Genomic DNA, 25,373 nt, shown 5'->3' on the forward strand with positions numbered 1-25,373 from the left:
TCCCTTCTAGTCTCCAAGTAGACAAATACTGAGCAGCCTAAAGTCCCAACCCTATGTAGAACGGCCATTACATCTCTTGGTGCACACAAGCCAGGTAATAAACATTACAGACACAAATGTTTCTTTCACCATCTCTCATGTTTGCATAACAGTACTTCCCAAAAGAACCATACTGGAAATTTCCTGGCAATTATTGTAACTATTATTTATTCTAGAACAAGACTAGTGGGGGAAATGGTTTCAATGCCTGACCACAGTGATATATTTATCACTTTTAGAAACTCTTTCCAGCACTGGTTACTACAAAAATAAAGTTAACACTTTTTAATAATCCTTTTTTAAAAATGTATCTGTCTGTACCAGGTCTTAGTTGCAGCACATGGGATCTAGTTCCCTGATCAGGGTTCAAACTTCATTCGAAGTGTGGAGTCTTAACTACTGGACCACCAGAGAAGTCCCAAAGTTAACCCTTTTTAACATGATGGTTCAGTTCAGTTGCTCAGTCGTGTCTGACTCTGCAACCTCATGGACTACAGCATGCCACGCTTCCCTGTCCTAACCTAACATGTTAACCTAACATGATGGTTACGTGGTGGAAAAGGTGATGTAGTTTTCAAAGGACTTCCTGTATGGACTCTCGCTTGACAGCTTGGATGAAACCCTATGACAGTGGTTGAGAATGAAGGCTCTGTTGTCAGGCTGCTGGGGTTCAAATTCTGGCTTCTCCACTTACTGTATAGCTTACAGCTTGTTTTTTATTTTCAAATAAGCCAGAATCTCATCTGTAAAATGCGAGTTTGTTAAACTCCAAAGAATCTGAAATTGGTGAAATATAGTGAGAACTTTTAGTGAATGCTGGAGAGAGTTTTTAGGTCTGGTCTATTGCCAGTCTCTATTTCCTCCATTTTAATCTTTCTACTTCACAATCTCCCCAAAACGTTCACATCAACACACACACTATCGCACAGACGCACAGGTATTAGGTAAGAGCCTGCATCCCTGGAGAAAGTGGCATTTAACCACTATATGCATATCTGTCTCCTTATTTACTTAAATAAACCTTTCTAATTTAGCACAGATTAAAACTCCTGGAAAGGAATAACTTGATTTCAGAGCCTGCATCCAAACCCCTCACCCGTAGGCTCAGAAACTTTCAATAACTCCCTTTTTCCCATGGGGGGAAAAATATCCACTCGTTTTTTTCCCCCAGGAGCTCACAGATTATAAAAGCCAGCTTTGTGGGAAACTCGGATTCTACCAACTGTTCCCCAAACAATTTGTTTGAGTATAAAGAATGTTAAGATCTAATGAGGAAAAGTTCAGACTCTGTCAACACTGGGAATGGGTGAGCTGGGTTTGAAACAAGTGAATAAGGTTCATAATAAACCCCCTAAGAAAATCTCCTAAATTCTGGCCTCTATAACCAGCCACTGGGTCCCATTTACAGAGTGGACACCAGGGGGTAGCAAAATCTCACTCTCCCAGTTCTCAGCACTGATTATAAGGAGGCTCGGGGAGGCTGGATGTCTAGCGAGCTCATAACCCATTGATGGACAAGAGCTCCAGCTCCCTGCCTCTGACTGTGCTGGAAAGATGGGCACTGAGGTTTGCTGCCCTAGATTTTTTTTTTTTTTTTTTTTTTGACGCTATGTAGCAGAGGGATCTTCTTGCCTCCAAAAGAATGAATATTTTCTCTCCTGTTTTCCAGATCCGGCGGAGAGGAGAAAAGGGCGGAGATTAGCGTTCAGAGGAGGTGAGAGAAGAGCCCATCACCTAGGCGACGCCCCCTCCATCCCCACCCTTCCGCCAGCCTCCGTTCCAAAGACTGCTCTCAGGCTCCAGTCTCCTGGCTTCGTCGGAGCTGCATCCCAGGCAGGACGTTTTCCAAACGTCACCCTCTCCCCAGTCGCAGTGGTACCTGCATTCACGTCCGTCTCTGGGGTCTATTTGGCTCTCCTATCTTCTCAAATGCCCACTCTTTAGAAGTGCCCCTGCCCACCCCTGCACGGCTTCCAGGTGCCTGCTCAGAGGAGGAGCAAAGCATCTCCTCGCCATGCCTAAGCCTCCTCTGACCCTCCTGGGGGACCCTCGCCAGGGCTTCATTTGCCATCCAGACGAGGTGGAGGATGGGTGAGACTAGAACTTTCTTAACTAGCCTACCCCCTTTGTCTACTGCGTCAGATTGCCATCCCCGCCACCAAGAGCTCTAGCGGCCCCAGGAGACTGTCTTTCGCCACCCCCACAGAAGGAAGGGTCTGGAATCCGGAGGTGGGGCTGCTGAACGGGGTCTGGTGCGTTCCCTCCGCTAGCTAAGGGAGAGGATGAGAGATTCAGAGGGGAAGGGGCAGCGAGGAAAGAACTCAGAAAACGTCCGCCTAGGCAGGAGGATCCTGATCCCGGGACTCTGCGCGCATTCAGCCTCGACGTCCAATCCCCCTCCCCAAGCCTTCTCCGCTGCCTAATTCCCCCACGCCCCCGCCCTCCCCAGGCCGCACAGAGGAGCCCATTGTCGGAGCCCGAAGGCTCGAGGCCGGAGGAGATGGGAGGGGAAGGAGGAGGGCAGGCAAGCCCCTGGAGAGGGGGAGGAATCCCCCGATTTTCCTGCCCCCAGCTCCGAGGGAAGCTAGCAGGGGCTCTGTGTGTGTGTGTGTGTGTGTGTGTTGTGGGCGGGGGCGAGGGGGGGGGTTCTCTTCTGAGCTCCAGGTGCTGCCAGTGCTGCCAAAGTCTGGCAACCGAGGGGAGAAGAGGTTCCCAGGCGAGTTAGACTCAGGAGGCTTCCGGCCATCAAATGACTCCAATCCTAGGCTGGGGACCCCAGGGAATTCACGCACGCCCCAGTCTCTGGACAGTCCCTTGCGGAGACTAAACTGATCGCCTAGAGAGCTAGGCGGAGGCGGGAAAAGAGGGGCATCTTCGGCGGGACGGGCCTCCGAGGGTCAGGGTCGGGGAGACGGGCTGGAGGGCGGGGCGGAGGTGGAAGAGGGTTGCGGGAGAGCCGGGGAGATCCTCTGGGGGCGTCGGGGGGAGCGGCCAGAGGCCCCGCGCGGGAGAGGGCGTCCCGGCAGGGGGTCGGACGCGGAGGCGGAGGCGGGCACTGCAGGGCGGGGCGAGGAGGGGCGGCCGTCTCGACCCTCCCTGGTGGGGCCCCGCGGCCTGGGAGCCCGAGCGGGCCGAGCCGCCACCGCGGCCGGAGCTGTCCCCTAGCCAGACCCGGCGAGACGCGAGCGGCGGGAGGGAGGCGGCGGCGCGCTCGGCCCCGCCCGCCGGCCCGAGCGTCGGACGCGGCCGCGAGCCGAGCCATGGTGAGTCCCGCGTCGCCACCCGGTGTCCCCTCCGCTTTCGCGCCGTCCTCTGCGGATCGCCAGCCCCAAGCTGGGTGCCTCCTGCTCCAGCTTGGAACTCTTGAGCGCTCCTGAGACTCTCCTTCCTCCCATCCCCCTCTTCTTTTCTTTGATCTGCCTGTCTGCCCCACTGACCCCACTGGGCATTGCCCTCACTCCTTTCTTCCCCTTTTCTTCGCGCCCTCCCCCAACCTCCCTTAGGTCTCTCCCCCTAATCCACATACCTCCCCTCGCCCTCCTCTGTCCTGACTTGTGCTTTCCTTTGCAGGATCTTCCCTCCCCCTCCCAGTCCCAACTCCTTACCCGCGGGAGACCCCTGCGGGTTCGTGCTGCAGCGGCCCTGGAGGGGGGCCCGGCTTTGGGTCATGAGAAATGACCTGCCTGGAACCACCATTTTCCATCCCGGGCCCCACCCCGGGCCCACCCATCCGGCCCTGGGGGACCGGCCACAGCTGCGGCTGGGTTGGGGCCAAGGACCTCGTCAAAAAGGGAAATTCCCGTGGAGAAAGAGATGCTGCCTCAGAGTAGTGGACAGAGTGGGGAGGGGGCCCACAGTGCCAGGGGGCGTAACGATGCCGGAGCCGACCCGAGATGCGATGGGGGGAGGAGTGCCCCGGAGCTCCCGCTGCAGGGAAGCGAAGCACTGTCTCGGAGCATTCCCGCTGCAGCGGGTTGGGGACCCTGGCAGCAGCAACTCGAGGGCACAGGAAGCAGGAGAGCGCTGCTAGAGGATGGCAGTGCCTATAGGAATGGACATGGTCCTGTGAACTTTCACTCCAAAAGAACTCTCTAAAGAGTCATTGCAGGTGTGGGCACTGCCAGGGAGAGCGCCCACTGCGGAGGGAAGGGGGGGGGGGCACGGCCATGGGGGCGCTCACAGCACGGAGTGGAGGAGGGGGGAGAGGCCCTGCCAGGGGGCGCTCACAGCAGGGAGTGGAGGAGGGGTAGGAGCACCACCGGGGTTGTTCCTCTACAGAAGGAAGGGCAGCCCCTGGCAGGGAGACTGGAACAAGAAGAAAGAGGAACTGGGCCAGGGAGAGCTGACTCAGTCTCTCTGCTCTTCTCTTTGGTCCGGGCCGGCTGGAGGCCGGGTCGCTGAGCTCCTGCCCGCCCTTTCCCACCCCAGACCCCTCCTCCCCTCCTGCCGCTGCCGTTTCCTGTGGCTGAGACTCTCACTCAGCCATGAGCTCACCGCCCCTAATGGGTTGCAGCTGCCTCGCCGCTCCAGCTCTAGCTCCCCCTTCCAGGCCTCCGACGGGACAGCCCACTCTGCCTCACCCCGCCCATCCCCACCCTCCCCCACCCACGCTCCCGGAGCTGGCCGGGTCCCCGGAACACTGGGGGGTCTGTCTGCTCGCCCACACACCTTGGGGCCGGGTCTCGGTGCTGACGCACTGACTGTCGCTCTCTGGAGTGGCTGCCTCGCTTCTCTGACTGTCGGGATAGGCTTGTAACACTCAGGCTGGAAGGACTCAAAGTAAAGTATGCGGTTTTATCCTCAGGGCAGAGCCGGCGGAGTAGGGGGTGGGGAGGGCAATGCAGAGTAGAGAACTAAGTAAACACTTCAATTCGAACATCACCCTTGCCCAGTTACAGCAAAGAAATCTGATAAAAGGAATTTCAAAGCCACCTTGAAAGAGAAGTAAGTTTGTAAAGGAATAGCCTAAGGGGTGGCTGTTTAGGCTCTGAGATGGAGAAAGATATCCAACTGATTCACTTAGGGAGGTGAGTCTAGAGGAAACAGGGCTGAGAACTTTTGAGTGGCCCAGGATGGAGGTTGTTAGGCCTTACAGAAATCAGAAAATATTTCAGCTCCAATACATACCAGCAAAGCCTCCTCCTCCCTTCCCTACGTGTTCCTTTTGTGACTTTTCCTTCTTTCAGCTGTCCCCACCCAAGTCTTTGTAACCTAATCCAGCACACTCAGGGAATGAGTGATTCCTTGAGAGCCACTGGAGAGGATGAGGGGTGCTAGAAAGACTCAAGACAGATAGCCCTTCAGTCCTTCTTCCCACCCAATGACCATTAGCATATGATTGCTCATGGGTGGTGGCACCTCTACTTAAGAAGGGGGTCTCTGGTTGGTAGTGATTCCCTGGTAGCTCAGACGGCAAAGCGTCTGCCCGCAATGCAAGAGACTTGGTTCAATCCCTGGGTCGGGAAGATCCCCTGGAGAAGGAAATGGCAACCCACTCCAGTACTCTTGCCTAGAAAATTCCATGGATGGAGGAGCCTGGTGGGCTACAGTCCATGGGGTCACAAAAAGTCGGACACGACTGAGTGACTTCACGACAACATGACTCTGGTTGGCAGGCCCTGTGAGGAGGGACTAGTAGAATGGCTGTGTCAAAAGGCTTCACCCTGCAGAACTCTCAGCCACCTGTGACTTCCCTGATGGCCCAGGGGCCCATCTCTTCTTGAGAAAGAGGGCCTATGCAATTATCCCAATGTACAAGAACCAAGTTCAGCCCTGATAAAAGACATTCACAGAAAAGTCTCCCCGGATCTCCAAAACCAAGGTCTCAGAGTGCACTCTGATTGGCCCAGCCCCACTCCCATCTCATTCAGCCAGCATTTCCTGAATGTTGCCTCTCTACACACACTTTGTACGTGATGGGGCCCCTGGGGGACAACGCCAGCCTTTAAGGAACCATGCTTGGGTGCTAGGGATCCACTGTCTGATCTTGTCTCTTCCAGGAGCCTGAGCCAGTAGAGGACTGTGTGCAGAGTACTCTAGCGGCCCTTTACCCACCTTTCGAGGCAACAGCCCCCACACTGTTGGGCCAAGTGTTCCAGGTGGTGGAGAGGACTTATCGGGAGGATGCGCTGAGATACACACTGGACTTCCTGGTGCCTGCCAAGCACCTGCTTGCCAAGATCCAGCAGGAAGCCTGTGTAAGTGAACACGTTCCTGTTTTGTCTCCCCTAAGATCCACTGCCTCACCCCAGGCACCAGTCAGACTAATTTCCCCCCACCTGGAGACACTGCCTGCCCAATACTGATGCCCCCAGAGACACTTACCACTCAGATACTAACACATAGACACTCATCTTCCTAAATAGTGATCCCTGAGAAACATCAACTCCCAAAGATGTTGACCCTCCAGACCAAATTCCAGACATTTCCCTCCTCATATCAATTTTTTCAAGATACTGACTCCCCCAAGAATGACTCAACAAAGTCACTTCTACAGCTCTAAAGACCTCCTAAGAGTCTCCAACTCCTCCAAAACAGTAGCATCTGCTGACCATATCTTTATAATGACTCAGTTCTGCCCCTCCTACTCGTGGAACCAGCTTCCTAGAGAAGCTTCCTACCACCAGAAAACCGATCAGTTCCAATCCTTCCCTCTGTCACATGCACACAGCAAGATATCTCCTCCTGCACCCCTGGAGTCTTAACCCACCAGGCATAAGGCCACTCCTGCCTAGGCTAGTCCCATTCTAACTAGCCTCTCCTGCTGGCTTCATCAGCAGAGGAAGCCTGAGCACAGCCTGCCCTCTATCTCCCCAGGCCCAGTACAGCGGTTTCCTCTTCTTCCACGAGGGCTGGCCCCTCTGCCTGCACGAGCAGGTAGTGGTGCAGCTGGCCGCCCTCCCCTGGCAGCTGCTGCGCCCGGGAGACTTCTACCTGCAAGTGGTACCCTCAGCAGCCCAAGCACCCCGCCTAGCACTCAAGTGCCTGGCCCCAGGGGGTGGGCGAGTGCAGGAGCTGCCTGTGCCTAATGAGGCTTGTGCATACCTGTTCACACCTGAGTGGCTACAAGGCATCAATAAGGACAGGCCAACAGGTCGCCTCAGCACCTGCCTTCTGTCTGCGCCCTCTGGGATTCAGCGACTGCCCTGGGCTGAGCTCATCTGCCCTCGATTTGTGCACAAAGGAGGCCTCATGGTTGGACATCGGCCAAGCACACTACCCCCAGAACTGCCCTCGGGGCCCCCGGGGCTCCCCAGCCCTCCACTCCCCGAGGAAGCCTTGGGCACCCGGAGTCCCGGGGATGGGCACAATGCCCCGGCTGAAGGACCTGAGGGCGAGTATGTGGAGCTGCTGGAGGTGACACTGCCTGTGAGGGGGAGCCCCATGGATGCTGAAGGCTCCTCTGGCCTCTCCCGGACCCGGACAGTACCCACACGCAAGGGTGCTGGAGGGAAGGGCCGGCATCGGAGACACCGGGCATGGATGCACCAGAAGGGTCTGGGGCCTCGGGACCAGGATGGAGCCCGGCCACCTGGTGAAGGGAGCAGCACTGGAGCCTCCCCTGGGTCTCCCCCGGGAGCTGAGGTTGAGGCTTTCCCAGAGGCAGCGGCCCTGGAGGTATCTGAGCCCCTGGCAGAGGCACTGGGAGAAGCCTCAGAGTCTTGCCCTCTGAGGCCAGGCGAGGTTGGAGCAGGACCAGGCCAAGGGGCTGAAGGGCTGCCTGGTACCCCTCGGAGAACAGGCAAAGGAAACAGGAGAAAGAAGCGAGCTGCAGGCAGAGGGGCTCTTAACCGAGGAGGGGACAGTGCCCCACTGAGCCCTGGGGACAAGGAAGAGACCAGCCACCAGGAAGCCCTTGTCAGCCTGCCCCCACCAAACGAACACGAGCTTCCAGGATGCAGCCCAGTTAAGGAGGAACATGAAGGCTCGGGGAAGCCAGAACCTGAGCCAAGAGAGGAGCTCAAACCACCAGATGAAAAAGAGCCTCGGTCCCAAGAAGTCTGCGGGCCTGTAGAAGAAAGGTCCAGAGAAAGAGAACAGGAGGGGCTGAGCCTGGTGTGCATGGCAGGTGAGACAACATTGAGGCCAGTAGGGCAAGGGCCGGGCTAGGTGGAGTCTAGGGAAGGGGGCTAGAGGAAAAGCAGAAGTGAGGCTGGGAGTGGAACAGCCAGACCTGTCCTCACTTCAGGCCCATAGCTCTGCCCTGTGTCTGCAGTGCCCAACGATCCAGAAGGGCTCCTCTCCGACCCCCTAAAACCACCCCCAGAGACTGTGCAAGAAGTGAAAGGGGAGAGCATTCCGGAAGAAGGGCCCCCAGTCTCCATCTCTGATGACCCTGGTGTAGCTTGGGACTTAATGGCATCTGGATTCCTCATCCTGACTGGTCAGTGGGCAGCAGTGGCTGAAGGGAAGGGGTTGAAAAAGCCTCTAAGGAAAAGCCTCCAAGGTGGGCTGCAGAGGGAGGCGGGGTAGATGGGAGGTAGCCAAGGCCTGCCCCCAGCCAGGACAGCCTGGCCATTTTGTGTCCTCAGGAGGGGTGGACCAGAGTGGGCGAGCTCTGCTGACCATTACCCCACCGTGCCCTCCCGAGGAGCCCCCACCCTCCCAAGACGTGCTGAGCACTGCTCTTCATTACCTTCACTCACTGCTCAGGTAACTGAGGCCCAGGCTGCCACCCTGCACAGTAACCTCCTGGGTCATAAGGACCCTGCCCTCTTCTCTCCACAGGACACTGACCTCTAGGACACCTACTTCTACAACCCTCAGATTGTTCAAGTCATTGATGTCTGACCTTCCTGACCCCTGACTTGCAGAATGTCTTCATCAATCCTCAAAATCAACCCTGCTGACTTTCAGTCTCCTAAGATACTACCTAGATTATAAAAATGTTGATTTATTCATCCAACAACTATTTCTTGAGACCCAGAATCTATTAGGCTAGGTGCTGGCATTGAATTCATATCCTTCTGGAGCACAGAATTCGTAACTTTTTAAACTCTGATCCCATGACCCAGTAGTTGTATGAATATAGACTCCTAATTGCTAGTCATCACTATCGCTTGGACACACATCCCAGGCTTTGTTTGATCATTTGCCCATTGCTAGGATCTAACTTCTCCTGAGGATGAGTGACACTCACACACACTCACACACACACACACACACACACTCTCTCTCTCTCTCTCTCTCTCTTTCCTTGGCTCTTCTGCCCCCACAGACCTGATCTACAGATATTGGGGCTATCTGTCCTGCTGGATCTTCGCAAGGCACCCCCACTGCCTCCAGCTCTCATTCCTGTCCTGAGTCAACTTCAGGTAACCAATCCCTTGAGATGATTACTTCTTCTGGGCCCTAACTCTTCCCTAGTGGTCATTCCAGGCCACCTAGTCACCTGTAGTTTAGGGTTATTCTTCTCTGCCTTCAGGACTCGGGAGACCCTCCCCTCATTCAACGGCTCTTGCTTCTCACTCTTGATGAGCCTCCAGCTGAACTCCATGGACTTCAGGTTTGAGCTCCTCATTCCCACCTAGTTCCCATCAGTGATGGAGAGAGAAGAGGCTAGTTGGAGCCCCTGGTCAATCCCTGAATCCCTAGGTGCCCAGGCCCAAAACCCCCTGTCTTCATGTATCTACAGGGTGCTGAGTTGCTATCAGAGGGCGATCTGAAAAGAGTGGCCAAGCCAGAGGAGCTGCAGTGGGACTTGGGAGGTCACAGGGAGCCCTCTCCTAGTCACTGGGTAGAGACACACCAGGTAAGCTTCCTCTCCCACACCCAGGACACTGGGAGCCAGGAGTGACCCAGCAGAGGACATTTCTAGGAAAAAATGGCAAATGAGACTTGACCAAGGGGCTGGGAAAGAGTGGTTTCCCTTCCATTTAGTTCAGTAAGTAGTTATGGTTCACAATTCAACACCTGTTTATTAGCAAATTTAATAAGTATTTATGAGCAGAAGATTGTGCGTGTACCCTGGGCTGCTGGGAAGATGGGAGGAATATATTAAATAAATTCTTTTTTTCCTTCTAGTTTTGAGATATAGTTGACATACAGCACTGAACAAGTTTGAGGTGTACAACACAGTGATTTACATACAATCATGAAGTGATTACCACACTAGTGAATATTCATCATCTCATACAGATACAAAATTAAAGAAATAGGAAAATTGTTTTCCTTGTGATGAAAACTGTTAGGATTTACTCTTAACAACTTCCATATTTAACATACAGCAGTGTTAATTATATTGTGTTGTACATCACTTCCCTAGTACACAGCACATTTTGTAACTGGAAGTTTTAACTTTTGATTGAGTGAGTGAGTGAAAATCGCTCAGTTGTCCAACTCTTTGCAACCCCATGGACTATACAATCCTTGGAGTTCTCCAGGCCAGAATGCTGGAATGGGTAGCCTTTCCCTTCTCCAGGTGATCTTCCCAACCCAGGGATAGAACCCAGGTCTCCCACATGGCAGGAGGATTCTTTACCAGCTGAGCCACCAGGGAAGCCCAAGAATACTGGAGTGAGTAGCCTAGCCCTTCTCCAGGGGATCTTCCTGACCCAGGAATTGAACCAGGGTCTCTTGCCTTGCAGGCAGATTCTTTACCAGCTGAGCTATCAGGGTAGCCCTGATCATCTTTGTCCAATTCCCCCTCCCCCTCATCTACACCCTTTAAAAAAAACAAAAACCTGATCTCTTTTTCCATGAGTTTTTTGTTTATTTGTTTTTGAAGTATAATTGACCAACAACACTATTTTAGTTCCTGGTATACAAGAGTAGATTCAATATTTCCATACATTTCAAAATGATCACCATGATGTCTAATTAACATCTGTCACCATACAAAGGTATTACATAATTATTGACTATATTCCCCACACTGTACATTTCATACCTGTGGCTGATTTACTTTGCAACTGAAAGTTTGTACTTCTTAATCTCCCCCACCTATTTCTTTTCTCTCCCCACCCCCTCCCCTTTGGCAACCACCTGTTTTTTCTCTGTATCTATAACTTTGTTTCTGTTTTGTTATGTTTGTTCGTTTGTTTTTTAGATTCCACATATAAGTGAAATCCTTCAGTACTTGTATTTTTCTGTCTGACTTATTTCATTTAGCATAATACCCTCTAGGCCCATCCATGTTGTCACAAATGGCAAGATTTCATCCTTTTTACGGTTGAGTAATATTCGTGTGTGTGTGTGTGTGTGTGTACACCACATCTTCTTTAGCCATTCATCTACTGATGGGAACTTAAATTGGTTCCTTATCTTGGCTATTGTAATAATGCCACAATTAACATGCTGCTGCTACTGCTGCTAAGTCACTTCAGTCGTGTCCGACTCTGTGCGACCCCATAGACAGCAGCCCACCAGGCTCCCCTGTCCCTGGGATTCTCCAGGCAAGAATACTGGAGTAGGTTGCCATTTCCTTCTCCAACACATGAAAGTGAAAAGTGAAAGTGAAGCCGCTCAGTCGTGTCTGACTCTTAGCGACCCCATGGACTGCAGCCCACCAGGCTCCTCCGTCCATGGGATTTTCCAGGCAGAAGTACTGGAGTGGGTTGCCATTGCCTTCTCCGACAATTAACATAGAGGTGCATATATATTTTCTAATTGCTGTTTTCACTTTCTTTGTATTAAATACTCAGGAGTGGAATTGCTGGATCGTATGAGGATTATCCATACTGTTGTCCATAGTGCCTACACACCAGTTTACATTCCCACCAATAGTGCATGAGGGTTCCCTTTTCTGCACATCCTCACCTATACTTATTCTGACAGATGTGAGGTGGTATCTCATGGTGGTTTTGATTTGCACATTCCTGTTTATTGATAATGTTGAGCATTGTTTTCGGTGCCCATTGGCCATGAAACAATGTCTGTATGTCTTCTTTGGAAAAATGTTTATTCAGATCCTCTGCCCATTTTTTAATTGGGTTGCTTGCTTATTTGATATTGAGTTGTATGAGTTCTTCATATAATTTGGATATTAACCCCTTATAGGATATATTGTTTGCAAATATCCTCTCCCCTTCAGTAGGGAGTTTTTTCATTTTGTTGATGGTTTCCTTCACTGCACAAAGGTGATGTAGTTTGATGTAATCCCATTTGTTTATTTTTGCTTTTGTTTCCCTTCCCTAGAGATGTATCCAAAAAAATAATACTAAGATGTCAAGAAGCATATTGCTTATATTTTTCTTCTAGAAGTTTTGTTATTTCAAGATTTACATTCAAGTGTTTAATCGATTTAGAATTTATCTTTGTGCATGGTGTGAAAAAGTAGTCCAGTTTGATGCTTTTGCAGGTAGCTATCCAGTACTCCCAACACCATTTATTGCAGAGATGGTCTTTTTCCATTGTACATTCTTGCCTCCTTTGTCACAGGTTAATTGGCCATATGTGTGTAGATTCATTTCTGGGTTCTCCATTCTGTTCCATTGATCTGTGTGTCTATTTCTGAGCCAGTATCACACTGTTTTGATTACTGTAACTTTGTAGTTACAGTTTGAAATCAGGGAGCATGATACCTCCAACTTTGGTCTTCTTTCTCAAGATTGTTTTGGCTATCCAGAGTCTTTTGTATTTTCATATAAATTTTAAAATTATTTGTTCTGGTTCTGTGAAAAATGCCATTGATATTTTGATAGGGATTGCCTTGAATCTGTAGATTGTCTTGGGAAGTATGGACATTTTAACAATATTAATACCACCAATCCATGAGCATGGTATATCTTTCAATCTGTTTGTGTCATCTTCAGTTTCTTTCATCAATGTGTTATACCAAGTACAAATCTTTTACCCCCTTAGTTAGGTTTATTCCTAGGCATTTTATTTGTTTTGATATTATTATAAATGGAACTGTTTTCATTTCTCTTTCTGATAGTTCATTGTTAGTGTATAAAAATGCAACCAATTTCAATATGTTAATTCAGTATCCAGTAATTTTATTGAACTCATTGGTGAGTTACAGTAGTTTTTTGGTGGCTTCTCTAGAATTTTCTATGTATAGTATCATATCATCTTCAAACAGTGACCATTTTACTTCTTCCTTTTCAGTTTGGATGCCTTTTTATTTCTTTTTCTTCTCTGATTGCTGTGTCTAGGACTTTCAAAACTATGTTGAATAAAACTGGTGTGAATGCATGTCCCTGTCTTGTTCCTCATCTTAGAAGAAATGCTTTCAGCTTTTCATTATTAAGTATGATGTTAGTTGTGGGTTTGTCATAATTGGGCTTTATGATGTTGAGGTGTTTCCCTCTTTACCCATTTTATTGAGAGTTTTTTTTTTTTAAATCATAAGTGGATATTGAATTTTGTGAAAAGTTTTTCCACATCTATCAAGATGATCATGTGATATTTAGCCTTCATTTTGTTACTGTGGTGTTTCATGCTGATTAATTTGCAGGTGTTGAACCATCCTTGCATATCTGGAATAAATCCCACTTAATCATGATGCATGGTCCTTTTAATGTATTGTTGGATTGGTTTACTAATGTTGTGTTGAGTGTTTTTGCATCTGTGTTCATTAGTGATATTGGCCTGTAATCTTCTCTTTTTGTGATTCTTAACATGACATTAAATAACATACCATTTTTGGTGGAAGATAAGTTAGAAACAACAGGAGAAGCATGCAGAATGTCACTGGGGTTCTAGAAAGAGCTGGCTCAGAGGGGCTGATTCTGGTTCCATATGACCTGTAACAAGTTACTTACTTTTGGAGATGGTGCCTTCCTATACCTGCTCCCTGCACCAACATTCCAGCCTCAAGATTTTTGCCCACAAAGTACACCAATTGGGACATCTCTGATTTTATGAAATCTGAATGCTGTCTTCAAGAAAAGAGGTCTGAACATGATCTGAGCTGAGTATTAAAGGGGGTCTGTAACATGGTCTCTAAGCTGTGGATCAAAGGGGAAGCGCATCTGAATAGGCAGAGAGGTGGGTCTTATAGTGTAAAGAGGCAGTGCAGATGAGGGAAAGGAGATTCATGTTTACTAAGCTGTAAAATGTGTCAGCCCTATGCTAACTGCTTATGTAGGGTCATCTATTTAAACCTTTAAATCTGGTACGTCTTTACAGTTGAGAACACTGAGGTTCAGCGAATTTTCTGGACCTGCCTAAAGTCATATAGTTAGTAAGCAATAACCTACTTTCTAACTGAATCCAGCATTGCCTCATAAAAGTCTCTAGGGTTGCCCCACCTCCACTCTTGGGCTTAGGCCCCTTATCCTAGACTCTGTCCCTGGACTCCATCCCCGTGTATTTGTTTCAGCAAGTGGCAAGGCTGTGCCACCTGTGCCGAGGTGTGCTGGGCTCTATACGGCAAGCCATTGACGAACTAGAGAGAGCAGCAGAGCCAGAAGCAGAGGTATGAAATAAGATGGGACCAAAGGGCATGAGGTGGAGGTGGGGATGGGGCTGAGCTGAGCTGAGGACCTTCTGGTGGAATCCTGTCAATTTCTCCCTGCCCGCCAGGAGGTGGTAGGAATGCCTGAGCCCCTGCAGAAGGTACTGGCAGATCCCCGGCTGACAGAGCTGCAGAGGGACGGAGGAGCCATCCTGATGAAGCTGCGATCCACCCACAGCAGCAAGTACGAGGGATGGGTGCACGGGGGCAGGTGGACATGCATGATGGAGACACAGCAGAGAACTGCCAGTTCACCTTAGCTGCCAGAAAATTCTTAACTGAGCATGTTATCTGGACAGGATATCATGCTTCTCCATGTACAACCCTCATAACATCCCCAGATGCTAGTCATGATTATAAATGGAGATTTGGAGGATCAGAAATGTTTAATGTCTTGGCCAAGGTCAGTCAGTAAATGGAAGAGTCAGGATTCAGATACAGGCCCATCTGCTGACCTAGAATGCTGTGTCACCCCTCACGTTGGAATGCAAGGATGCGATGGGTTTGGAGGAGAGCTTGACAAGGGCTGTGGTTAATTCTGCCCCTCTTCCTCCCCAGGCTGGAAGGTCCAGGTCCAGCTGCACTGTATCAAGAGGTAGATGAAGCCATTCACCAGCTCGTGCGCCTCTCCAATCTGCACGTGCAGCAGCAGGAGCAGCGGCAACGCTTGCACCGACTGCAGCAGGTGAGCCAACACCCCCTCCCCCATGCCTCTTTCCACCTGAGGGCCTGGCCTCCAGCAACGCTTTTCCCACTGATACTTACAATTGATGGTGTTCTCCTAACCTGGCTTGAACAACCCTCCCTCCCTCCTCATCTCCTTGGAAGTTGATCATGGTCAGTGTGAGATTCAGCAAGAGGGAGATGGCATTTCAGCACCAGCAAGAAAGAGAAGACAGATCTCCCCTTCCCACTGTTGATATTTGATCAAGGATCCTTAGAAATTGTGAGATGCTCGGGTGCCCTCGGGGACTGTAGGAAGAGTCTATTGATTCTGAGAGCCTACCTCCTTAGCTCAGAAATAACAAATGTCCATTGACACCAGCTCTGTCCACCCCTTAGGCAATAATCATCCCCAAACCTGAGGCTGGAAAGGTCCCACCTCCCTCCGCCTTAGAAGGAGAGGATGATGGAAGCTGCTAAATGCCTTGGAAACTGAAGTCTCTTTATGAGAAAGATTCGGGGATAAGGCTTGCTTTTTTGAACCTTAATTCTTTTCTCCTGGGGTTAAGAGCTCCATAGAGATTTGCTCTCCACCCTATCTTGTAGGGTAAACGGAGCTTTGAAATCTGATTGCTCTTCCATAACTCCTGTGTGTGCTTAGTGATCACCTCATGGACTGCATGTAGCCTCAGGGGAAGGGTCATCTCAGGGTCAATGACAAAGGAGGGTAGGGGCAGGGCTGTCTTTTCTGAGATTTCTGCATATTTAGCTTCCTCCATTGCAGCATCTGTGTTTCCCTGGTGGCTCAGACAGTGAAGAATCTGTCTGCAATGCAGGAGACTTGGGTTCGAGACCTGGGTTGGAAAGATCTCCTGGAGGGCATGGCAACCCACTCCAGTATTCTTGAGTGACTAAGTGCACACACACATTCCAGCATCCAGGTCTGTGAACCAGTGAAGTTTCTCAGTTGTGTCCAACTCTTTGCAATCCCATGGATTGTAACCTACCAGGCTTCTCCATCCATGGAATTTTCCAGGCAAGAGTACTGGAGTGGGTTGCCATTTCCTTCTCCAGGGGGGATCTTCCCAACATAGGGATTGAACCCAGGTCTCCCGCGTTGCAGGCAGACGCTTTACTGCAGGCAGAACCACCAGGGTATCTGGTGGAGCCCTCTTCCAGGCACTCTGCTTCACATAAAACCTAACCCCCTACTTCTACTGTTTGTTTGCTTGCTAATTAGCTGTTTTCCTCCTGTTTAAAAACTGTTAGCACACAGGATTTGAAGTCTAAGGTGCTCAGTTTGAGTTGTGCTCTGCTAAGAGTGAGATGTTGGAGAAGCCTTGAAACATCTCTGACTTCCCACGTTCTCGTCTGCAGAATGGGGGTGACAGTAAGGCCTGCCTCACGAGGGCATTAGAGTGATCAAATGATTTCAGCAGAGGACTGCAGAAGTGTTTATTGTTGGCACAGGTTATTGGGAACATTCTCAGACTTCTTGTCCTCAGGCTGTCTTGCCCCAGCTTCCAGCCTTTCTTCAGAGGAAGGAATTACCATCCCTTTTTGGTCAAACATCCCAGAACCAACATGAGAGTTCTTAGAGCCCCATAATAGGCAACCAGAGCTACACACACACACACACACACACACACACACACACAAACCTGAGTTGTCTCTCCAGGCCCAGTCCCTGGAACTACTGCCCCCCTATCACTAGGCTCTGTAAATGTGAAATTTCTTCTGGCCCCTTTGCCTCCAGTTCACACTAGTTTTATCTATTTCACCTCCAGGCATAGTCCTGGAACCCAAGCACAGGTCTCAGTGCTTCCTAACAGCCCAGCCTCCCCTTCACCTCGTGTTTTACAAAGATCTCTTACTCACTTTCTCGCTTGACCCTTGTGGAAATTATCACCACTCACTGTTATTTCCACTTGACAGCTGAGATGACGTGGTTTCCCCCAACTTCTACAAGTTAGGGCAGTCAGGTGGGAGCTGGACCTCAGCTCTCCTTCGCCCTGCCTGCCCCATTCTCCCTCATGGCCCTGCTCTCCCACCCTGTCTGCCCCAGGCACTGCAGTGGCTCTCAGGCCCCGGAGAGGAGCAGCTGGCGAGCTTTGCTGTGCCTGGGGACTCCCTGCCTGCCCTGCAGGAGACAGAGCTACGATTCCGGGCTTTCAGTGCTGAGGTTCAGGTGAGAAGGGGGAGCGGGGAGGAAGGGGAGACTGCTGGACTGAGGGCCAGGCCTCAGAGCAGCCTCGCTTCTCCAGGAGCGCCTGGCCCAAGCGAGGGAGACCCTGGCCCTGGAAGAGGACGCTGCCTCCCAGAAGCTTCTGGATGTCTTTGAACAGCGCCTGGAGCAGGTGGAGAGTGGCCTCCATCGGGCTCTGCGGCTACAGCGCTTCTTCCAGCAGGTATGTGCCGAGCCTTTTCTTCCAGTGCCTACCGCCACCTTTCTTCTGCCTGGAGAAGCTGATTGGGGAGCTGTTAGAAGCCAGGACTTAGGAGGCCTCCCCTGGGCTTTGACTATTGGCTCTAACCTGATGAATGACCTGGGATAGGAGACTAAACCTGAGTGTGCCTCGTGGCACCTACCTCACAGGGCTGCGTGAGGCTTATCATAAGCAGTATGTAACAAGCACTCAGTACAGAGCCTGCCACTTGTAAATTCTGTGTCTTGGCCATCTTCATCTAGGCCCCTCTGTCTCCCTACCAGCTCAGAGTAACACATTAGGCAGGGATGCAGGACAGTGAGCGGAGGTGTTCTGAGGGGGTTGGTGGTGCTGGGCCTTGGGAAGCCATTGGTGAAGAAGAACAGGAGCTGCCATGGGGCAGCTCGTGGGAGTGGCCCGGGACCTCACCCTTTCCTGGCCCCATTCCCCTTCCCTTTGGCCTTGCAGGCACACGAATGGGTGGATGAAGGTTCTGCGAGGCTGGCAGGAGCGGGACCAGGGCGGGAGGCGGTGCTGGCAGCCTTGGCCCTGCGGCGTGCTCCGGAGCCCAGCGCTGGCACCTTCCAGGAGATGCGGGCCCTGGCCCTGGACCTGGGCAGCCCAGCAGCCCTGCGAGAATGGGGCCGCTGCCGGGCCCGCTGCCAAGAGCTGGAGAGGAGGATTCAACAACAGCTGGGGGAGGAAGCGAGTCCCCGGGGCCACCGGCGACGACGGGCAGACAGTGCCAGCAGCGGAGGGGCCCCACGGGGCCCCCACAGCCCCTCACCCAGCCTCAGCTCCCTGCTGCTCCCCAGTAGCCCCGGGCCACGGGCAGCCCCGTCCCACTGCTCCCTGGCCCCCTGTGGGGAGGACTATGAGGAGGAGGGTGCCGAGCTGGGTCCAGAAGCAGAAGGCAGACCACCAAGGACTGTGCTGATCCGAGGTCTGGAAGTCACCAGTACGGAGGTGGTAGACAGGACGTGCTCACCCCGGGAACACGTGCTGCTGGGCCGGGCTGGGGGACCAGAAGGGCCCTGGGGAGTGGGCACCCCCCGGATGGAGCGCAAGCGGAGCATCAGGTGAGAACCCAAGCAGCAGACCCAGCTGCCCTGCAGGAAAAGAACGTGACATTGTCGGGGTGGTGACTGCCTCCCATGCCACAGCCTCCTGTCTCTCCCTGTGGTACCTGCAGCGCCCAGCAGCGTCTGGTGTCTGAGCTGATTACCTGTGAGCAAGAATATGTGGCTGCCTTAAGTGAGCCGGTGCCACCCCCAGGGCCTGAGCTGACCCCAGAATTGCGGGGCACCTGGGCTGCTGCCCTGAGCGCCCGGGAGAGGCTCCGCAGTTTCCACCGGACACACTTTCTGCGGGAACTTCAGGGCTGCGCCACCCACCCCCTGCGCATCGGGGCCTGCTTCCTTCGCCATGTGAGTCAGCCTCTAAAATGTCTTCCAGGGCTTCTCCCTTCACATGTCTCAGCCCCATCCACGGTCCCTCCTTCTCAGTACCTCTCTCCTCCCCACTCCCCCCACCGGAATGTGCAGTTCCAGATACTGGGGCCTAGTGCTGTTTGCTGGGCTCCTGGATCTACTCCACCTCTGTGTCCCCAACATCAGGGCTGCCTGGCCTTTGCTCTCTCCACCGGAGCCTGTCATTCCCCAGGCAGACTGAGTGCTCCCCCGGGGCCGGTCCCTCCTTCCGGCCGCACAGGATGTGGAGGAGGAGAGGGAGAGGCTGGTCTGCAGGGCCTCATGGAGATGACTTACTGCTTCCCTACTGGCACAGGGGGACCAATTCAGCCTTTATGCCCAGTACGTGAAGCACCGGCACAAACTGGAGACCGGTCTGACAGCCCTCAGCCCCCCAACCAAGGTAACTTTTTCTCCTACTCTCATGAGAAGGGGAGACGCCAGGAAGACATAAAATTCAGCCAACCTCAAAATCTCTCAGGGAAAAAAAAAGCTTTCCTAGACGTGCCGTGGAGCATTAGCTACCAGTAATCTCCCAGAATTGCTGAGGGTGGGGCACGCATTGGTCTGGGAGCCAGGTGAAGCTGGGATCATATCCGGTCCACCTGAGGATTTTGGGCAAGGGTCTTGATTCCTCCAGGCTGCTGTTTCTGTATCCAGGAAAAGTGGGCAGTGTTCACTACATCTAACTAATGGACTGCTCATAGGCTCAAAAGACCTCACATCAAAAGATGTGAAAGTGACTTCAAAAGTTAAAAGCCGAAAAAAAAAAAAAAAGTTAAAAGCCGGAGAATTCAAGGGATTATTTGTATTCCTCTTCCATTCTCCTTTAAGATATAGAGGATGTCTGAGTCTCATGCAGGCCTCCTACCTCCTTTCTTTCTGCGGAAAGGTTTTTCACCTTACCTTTGGGTGTATCTGGGCTTGTGGGTGCGTGCTAAGTTGCTTCAGTCATGTCCAACTCTGTGACCCTATGGACTGTAGCCTGCCACGCACCTCTGTCCATGGGATTCTCAAGGCAAGAATACTGGAGCTGGTTACCATGCCCTCCTCCAGGGGATCTTCCTGACCTGGGGATCAAACTTGAGTCTTTTAAGTCTCCTGTATTGGCAGGTGGGTTCTAGTACCACCTGGGAAGACCATCTGGACTTGATCTACCCCTAAAAACCCAGAGTACTGCCCATCTTCTCCAAAGGCCTTTAGCACCTTCCCTCATTCCTATCTGTTTCCTCCCCATACTAGGGCACCTTGGAGGGGGGCCCTCACCTGCCCCGGGCCTTGCAGCAGCCCCTGGAGCAGCTGGCCAGGTATGGGCGGCTCTTAGAGGAGCTCCTAAGGGAAGCTGGGTCTGAACCAAGTTCTGAGCGCCAGGCCCTTGGGGCTGCTGTGCAGCTGCTCCGGGAACAAGAGATCCGTGGCAGAGACCTGCTGGCTGTAGAGGCGGTGCGTGGCTGTGAGGTAAGAGCATGTTCCAGACATACCAGCCCAGGCCGCCCTGTGACCTCAGAAGCAGTGTGGGCTGGTGACCAGGGAAATAGACTCAATATCAGAGGGCCCCAGGCTGTCATTTCTAACAAACATGGATAGCTTTGGTCAAGTCACTGAACTTCACTGGCCCTCAATTTCCTCATTACTAATAAAGCTATGTCCTGCCCAACATCCCATGACCCTGTATCTGCCTCTGCTTTCCTATTCCTTTCCTAATTCTTATCTACATCTACCCTGCAGTTCATTCTGTATCTCAACACTCAACACATACCTATTCTCCTCTCCTTAGTCTCTTTCCAGCCCTAAGGTTCCAGAACAACTTGGAAACCTACCTCCACTGGGTTAGACCTCTTTTCCCTTCAGGTCTTTGCTGATTTGATTCTCTTCCTGGGGCAAAATGGTGCTTTGGTCCCCAACATGCAAAGGCTTACCCACTGGAGGCTCTAAACCCTACTGTGTGATCCATCTTCTGTCTTCAGAGGCAGGGCTGTGCTGCCACGCCAGGTGTGCTGTGCATGGTGACCAGTAGATGGATTCTAGGCCAGGGGCTTTCCTGATTTCCTCACTCTGCCTGAGAACCAGTGCACTAGGCCCCTTGCCCTATAAATCCCATTTTTACGCTCCATAAAATATATATAAAGGGCTCCAGGGCCAATGACTTTTCCTTTTGCTTTCCCCAGATAGATCTGAAGGAGCAGGGCCAACTCCTGCACCGGGACCCTTTCACAGTCATCTGTGGCCGAAAAAAGTGCTTTCGCCATGTCTTTCTCTTTGAGCATCTCCTCCTGTTCAGCAAGCTCAAGGGCCCTGAGGGGGGGTCAGAGACCTTCGTTTATAAGCAGGCCTTTAAGGTACAATGCCTGGGGGCAGGGTGGTGGTGGGAAACCACAGGGACAGGACAGGAAATCATGCTCTACTTGAGAACTCAGGATGTTCTGGAAAACTCAATCCCAACCCAGCTTCAGAATCTGTATCATGTTGAACAGGCTTTGGCCTGTAATCAAACATCAGGTTAGGGTGTCGAGGTGACAGAAGTCCTTGTCATTGGCCTACTGCATGGCGTTCTTATTCACACAGGAGATTCATGGGGCATTCCAAACCAGAAGGGAAGAGGAACTTTCCCATTAAGAACACACATGCTTTCTGAGTTAGGGATGGTCCCTGGGGGATGAAGAGAGGACACTATAAATATAGCTTAACTTATAGAACTGAAGAAACCAAGAGGAGGGAGGCCTTGCTTTAGGGAAACAGCCTTGATATCCAGATAAACATCAATAGCAGCCTAGTCCCAGATCAGGCAATGTAGCATGATTCTAAGAGTTTCTCTGACGTAGTCCTCTTATACTAGTTCCAACAGAGTCCAATATAGAGAAAAAAGCTTGGGTTTGGAATAACACAGCCATGGGCTTGAACTTTCTCTAATAAGCTATGATAAGCCTTTGGACAAGATGCTCTGGGTATTATACAGCACCCCCTTCTGTAAATCGTGGTTGTTGTGAAGGCTAAATGTAGAGCACTTGGCACAGGGTAGGTGTTGAGCAAACATTTACTGAGCATCTCCCAGATGCCAAGCTAAGTGTAGTGCTTTTCCACATGGTACCATCTAGTCAGGACGCACTTCATCTTCACCCACACTCCTCTGCTCTTTCTCAGACTGCCGACATGGGGCTAACAGAAAACATCGGGGACAGTGGGCTCTGCTTTGAACTGTGGTTTCGGCGGCGGCGCGCACGAGAGGCATACACCCTGCAGGCAGCCTCACCAGAGATCAAACTCAAGTGGACAAGTTCTATTGCCCAGTTGCTGTGGAGACAGGCAGCCCACAACAAGGGTACCGGGCAGAACCAGGAGCGGGTGTGCTTGGGATCAAGGTTATGGCAGGAGGTTAGCTGGAGAGAGCCTGGGGAAAAGAGGGTATAAGATGGAGAATGGTGTATGAGAAGATTCGACATGAGAGAGACTGCTGAGATAGAAATTAGTCTAAGGTGTACCAAAAGAAAAGAGGAAGCCGCTAAGCTTCAGGAAGGTGAGCACAAATGGCTGGGCAAAAGAGAGTCAGAGGGTGTTCCATGCACGTGCCTTGCCTTTCAGAATTTAATTTCTGTGTTAGCAGACCTAGTTTGTTTGTTTTGAGCAGTCTTTTGCTAGTTTTTGTTTTTCATTTTTAATTCTCTTTAATTCTCATTCCACTCATCTGAAAAGTGGAAAGTAACATCTACATCTTGGTATGATAGGAAGGATTAAATAAGGTGATATATATGGAAACACTTGATAAACTGTAAAGGTATGTAAAAATGGGAATTTTGCTCTTAATACCCAAGATAAAAGAAGAGGTGAGTATTAGAAGAGAAGTTGAGTAGCAGGAATGCCAAATGGGCAGGATGCAACAGGTAGAAGAGACAGCTGTCTAAGGGGGAAGTCAAGGATCATCATCATCCATGTCGTAACAGGAGAGTAACAAGAGACGCCAAGGGAATGAGAATGAGGAATGAAGAGTTGGGAAGGAGCAAAGAAGTTGGTAACATGGTCTCTGTTCCCTAGAGCTCCGAGTGCAGCAGATGGTCTCCATGGGCATTGGGAATAAACCCTTCCTGGACATCAAAGCACTTGGGGAGCGGACACTGAGTGCCCTGCTCACTGGAAGAGGTGAGGGCCGGAGTGCAGGGGGGTGGCCCCCAGGAGTCAAAGACCTTGAGAGTGAATGCACAGTGAGGAGGTGTGGTGGAAAGAGAGGAAGGGTCGCAGTGGATATATCTTCTCAGAAACTGTGGGACTGACTGGGAGGCCCTCTAGTAGATGAGGATCATTTCAGGGAGCCAGGAGGGCTTTCCCACACCAGCACCCCACCCCCCACCCCCCCACTCTCTGCAGCCGCCCGCACCCGGGCCTCGGTGGCCGTGTCATCCTTTGAGCATGCCGGCCCCTCCCTTCCCGGTCTCTCCCCGGGAGCGTGTTCCCTGCCTGCCCGCGTCGAGGAGGAGGCCTGGGATCTGGACGTCAAGCAAATTGCCCTGGGTGAGGCACCTCTCAAGGGGTGGCTCCCAACAGCTGGGTCATCATGGTGATGTTCAGGCTGCTTGCTGCTGAGCAATTCCTTTCTCTAGCCAAGTGGCCCAGTTGCCATGACAACTATGTACAGCTTCCCCATTGCTAAAAGAGCCTTCCATCTGGTTGCTAGGGTAATGCTTACAGCAGCCTGTTGCTAAGAAGCACTTCCTCTGTACCTCTCTCTCTAGCTCTCCTTGGGTTTCTATGGAAACTGCTTCAGCTTCCTGTTGTACCCTCCTGGTTCACCACGGCAATCCTTATAGTTTCCTGTCGCTTCTTCCCTGGTTGCTCTAATGATGCCGCTGACAATTTCCTGCCTCTTGGTAGGGGGGTTCTCTTGCAACTGGATTGCTATGGTGACTTACAGCTTCCTGTTGCTATGGAGCTTTTTCTTCCCTGATGGAGCAGCTTGGTTGCTTAAGGTAATCTAGAGGGGTTCTGTACTCTGCTCTCACCCTAGCTTCCCCTCCAGCCCCAGAAACACTTGACTCTTCTGGAGATGTGTCCCCAGGACCGAGAAACAGCCCCAACCTGCAAGCCCCACACCCTGGGAGCAGCACTCCCATTCTGTCCAGTGGAGGGATCTTAGGGCTATCCCGGCAGGTAAGTCCTTGCAGTAGTGCTGAGAATGGGGTGGGCTCTTCTGGTCGTTCAACTCATGAGGGGCAGAGGAACCAGTGAGCCTGTGCTCCCGCAAGGCTATTTGTCCAGTCTGCGTTTCTCCTCTCCTCCAGGCCTGGCTAAGAGGGATGAAGGTCAGAAGTGAAAAAGAATCTTTAATAAGGAATGTAGTGCAAGAGTGAGAGAAAGGGGAGAATTCTAACAGACTGGTTTGAACTTGGATTCAATCCACAAAATTCAGGAATGATGAGGAAAAAAGGGTGAACTAATTGACAGGCTTGGGAGAGAGGGAGGGTTATATAATCTCTCTATACAAGAGATGATTTCTTATGCTTTAAACTCACTGTGGTTTCTCTTCCTTCAGAGTCATACCCGGGCCCTGAGCGACCCCACCACGCCTCTGTGACTGGGTAAGTTGGTGCCCCCTTTCTACCATATCCTACATCCTTTCCCTTCCCTTCCCCAGCTGCCTGGGAGTCAGCTTCTTCCCTCTCCCAACCCATCTTCCCTCTTCTCTCCTGGCTTCCAGAGAAGATCCGGAGCTTGCCCACCGCCCCTCCTCTCAGCACACTTTGGGCTGGGATGCTGAGGGCACAGAGTGGAGGACTGGAAGAGCACGGAAGTCCTTCCCTCTGCTTCCTGGACAGAGAGGAGGTCAAAGGACTAGCATGTCTCCCTGCTACCACTGTCTCTAGCTCTTCCCAGCCAGGTGCCTTCCTACAAGAACCAGAGTGTCCACACTTGCTTGCCTTTATACCCTGGAGGTGGGGAAATTTTCCTCCGTCCAGTCCTTCCCCATCCGGGGCCAGTGCATACTCCCAGGACACAGCTCCGTGTCAGCCCTGCCTCCATAGCCTGTGTTCTCCCCTCATGCCGCCCCCTGACTCATCCTGAGAAGACTCATCTCTGCCAATTCCTGGCAACTCCGTTTTCGAGGGTGGGGGGCAGGTGTCATAGGACACGGAGCTATGCAAACCATTACAGAAGAGTGGGGCAGGGAACTGCAAACTTTGTATATGTAATTACTGTTATTATAATACTATTGTTATATTAAATATATTTACTCACACTTTGTCTCCAAACAGCTAGAGCAGACCTCAGGGTTGAAGTGATACCACTAACTTGAGCACTTCTGCTAACCCGATTGTTAACTAGAACACAGAAAATAAAGCCAAGGCTGCAAGGTACACTGTACCCCCTTACTGGCACAAAGCTGGG

At 51.5% G+C, this 25,373-nt stretch overlaps 1 protein-coding gene across 1 annotated transcript; it reads left to right on the plus strand.

Annotated features, from left to right (window-relative positions):
• The first annotated feature begins 2,053 nt into the window (after positions 1–2,053).
• ARHGEF40 (Rho guanine nucleotide exchange factor 40) lies at positions 2,054–25,224 on the plus strand. Its single transcript, XM_086319056.1, has 26 exons — positions 2,054–2,130; positions 2,246–2,291; positions 2,880–3,302; positions 6,039–6,236; positions 6,856–8,107; positions 8,255–8,422; positions 8,571–8,691; positions 9,257–9,353; positions 9,464–9,544; positions 9,674–9,790; positions 14,306–14,401; positions 14,509–14,624; positions 14,999–15,125; positions 17,169–17,291; positions 17,368–17,511; positions 17,998–18,608; positions 18,722–18,956; positions 19,315–19,401; positions 20,241–20,456; positions 21,167–21,337; positions 22,140–22,317; positions 23,028–23,132; positions 23,358–23,501; positions 23,995–24,137; positions 24,520–24,565; positions 24,685–25,224. The coding sequence occupies exons 1-25, from the start codon at positions 2,054–2,056 to the stop codon at positions 24,559–24,561; spliced, it is 5,118 nt and encodes a 1,705-aa protein (XP_086175182.1). The 3' UTR covers positions 24,562–24,565; positions 24,685–25,224.
• The last annotated feature ends 149 nt before the right edge of the window (positions 25,225–25,373 follow it).

The sequence above is a fragment of the Bos grunniens genome, chromosome 10 (assembly GCF_055505025.1).
Source record: "Bos grunniens cultivar Pamir isolate PY7600 chromosome 10, Bosgru_T2T1.0, whole genome shotgun sequence".
NCBI classification, from domain to species: Eukaryota; Metazoa; Chordata; class Mammalia; order Artiodactyla; family Bovidae; genus Bos; species Bos grunniens.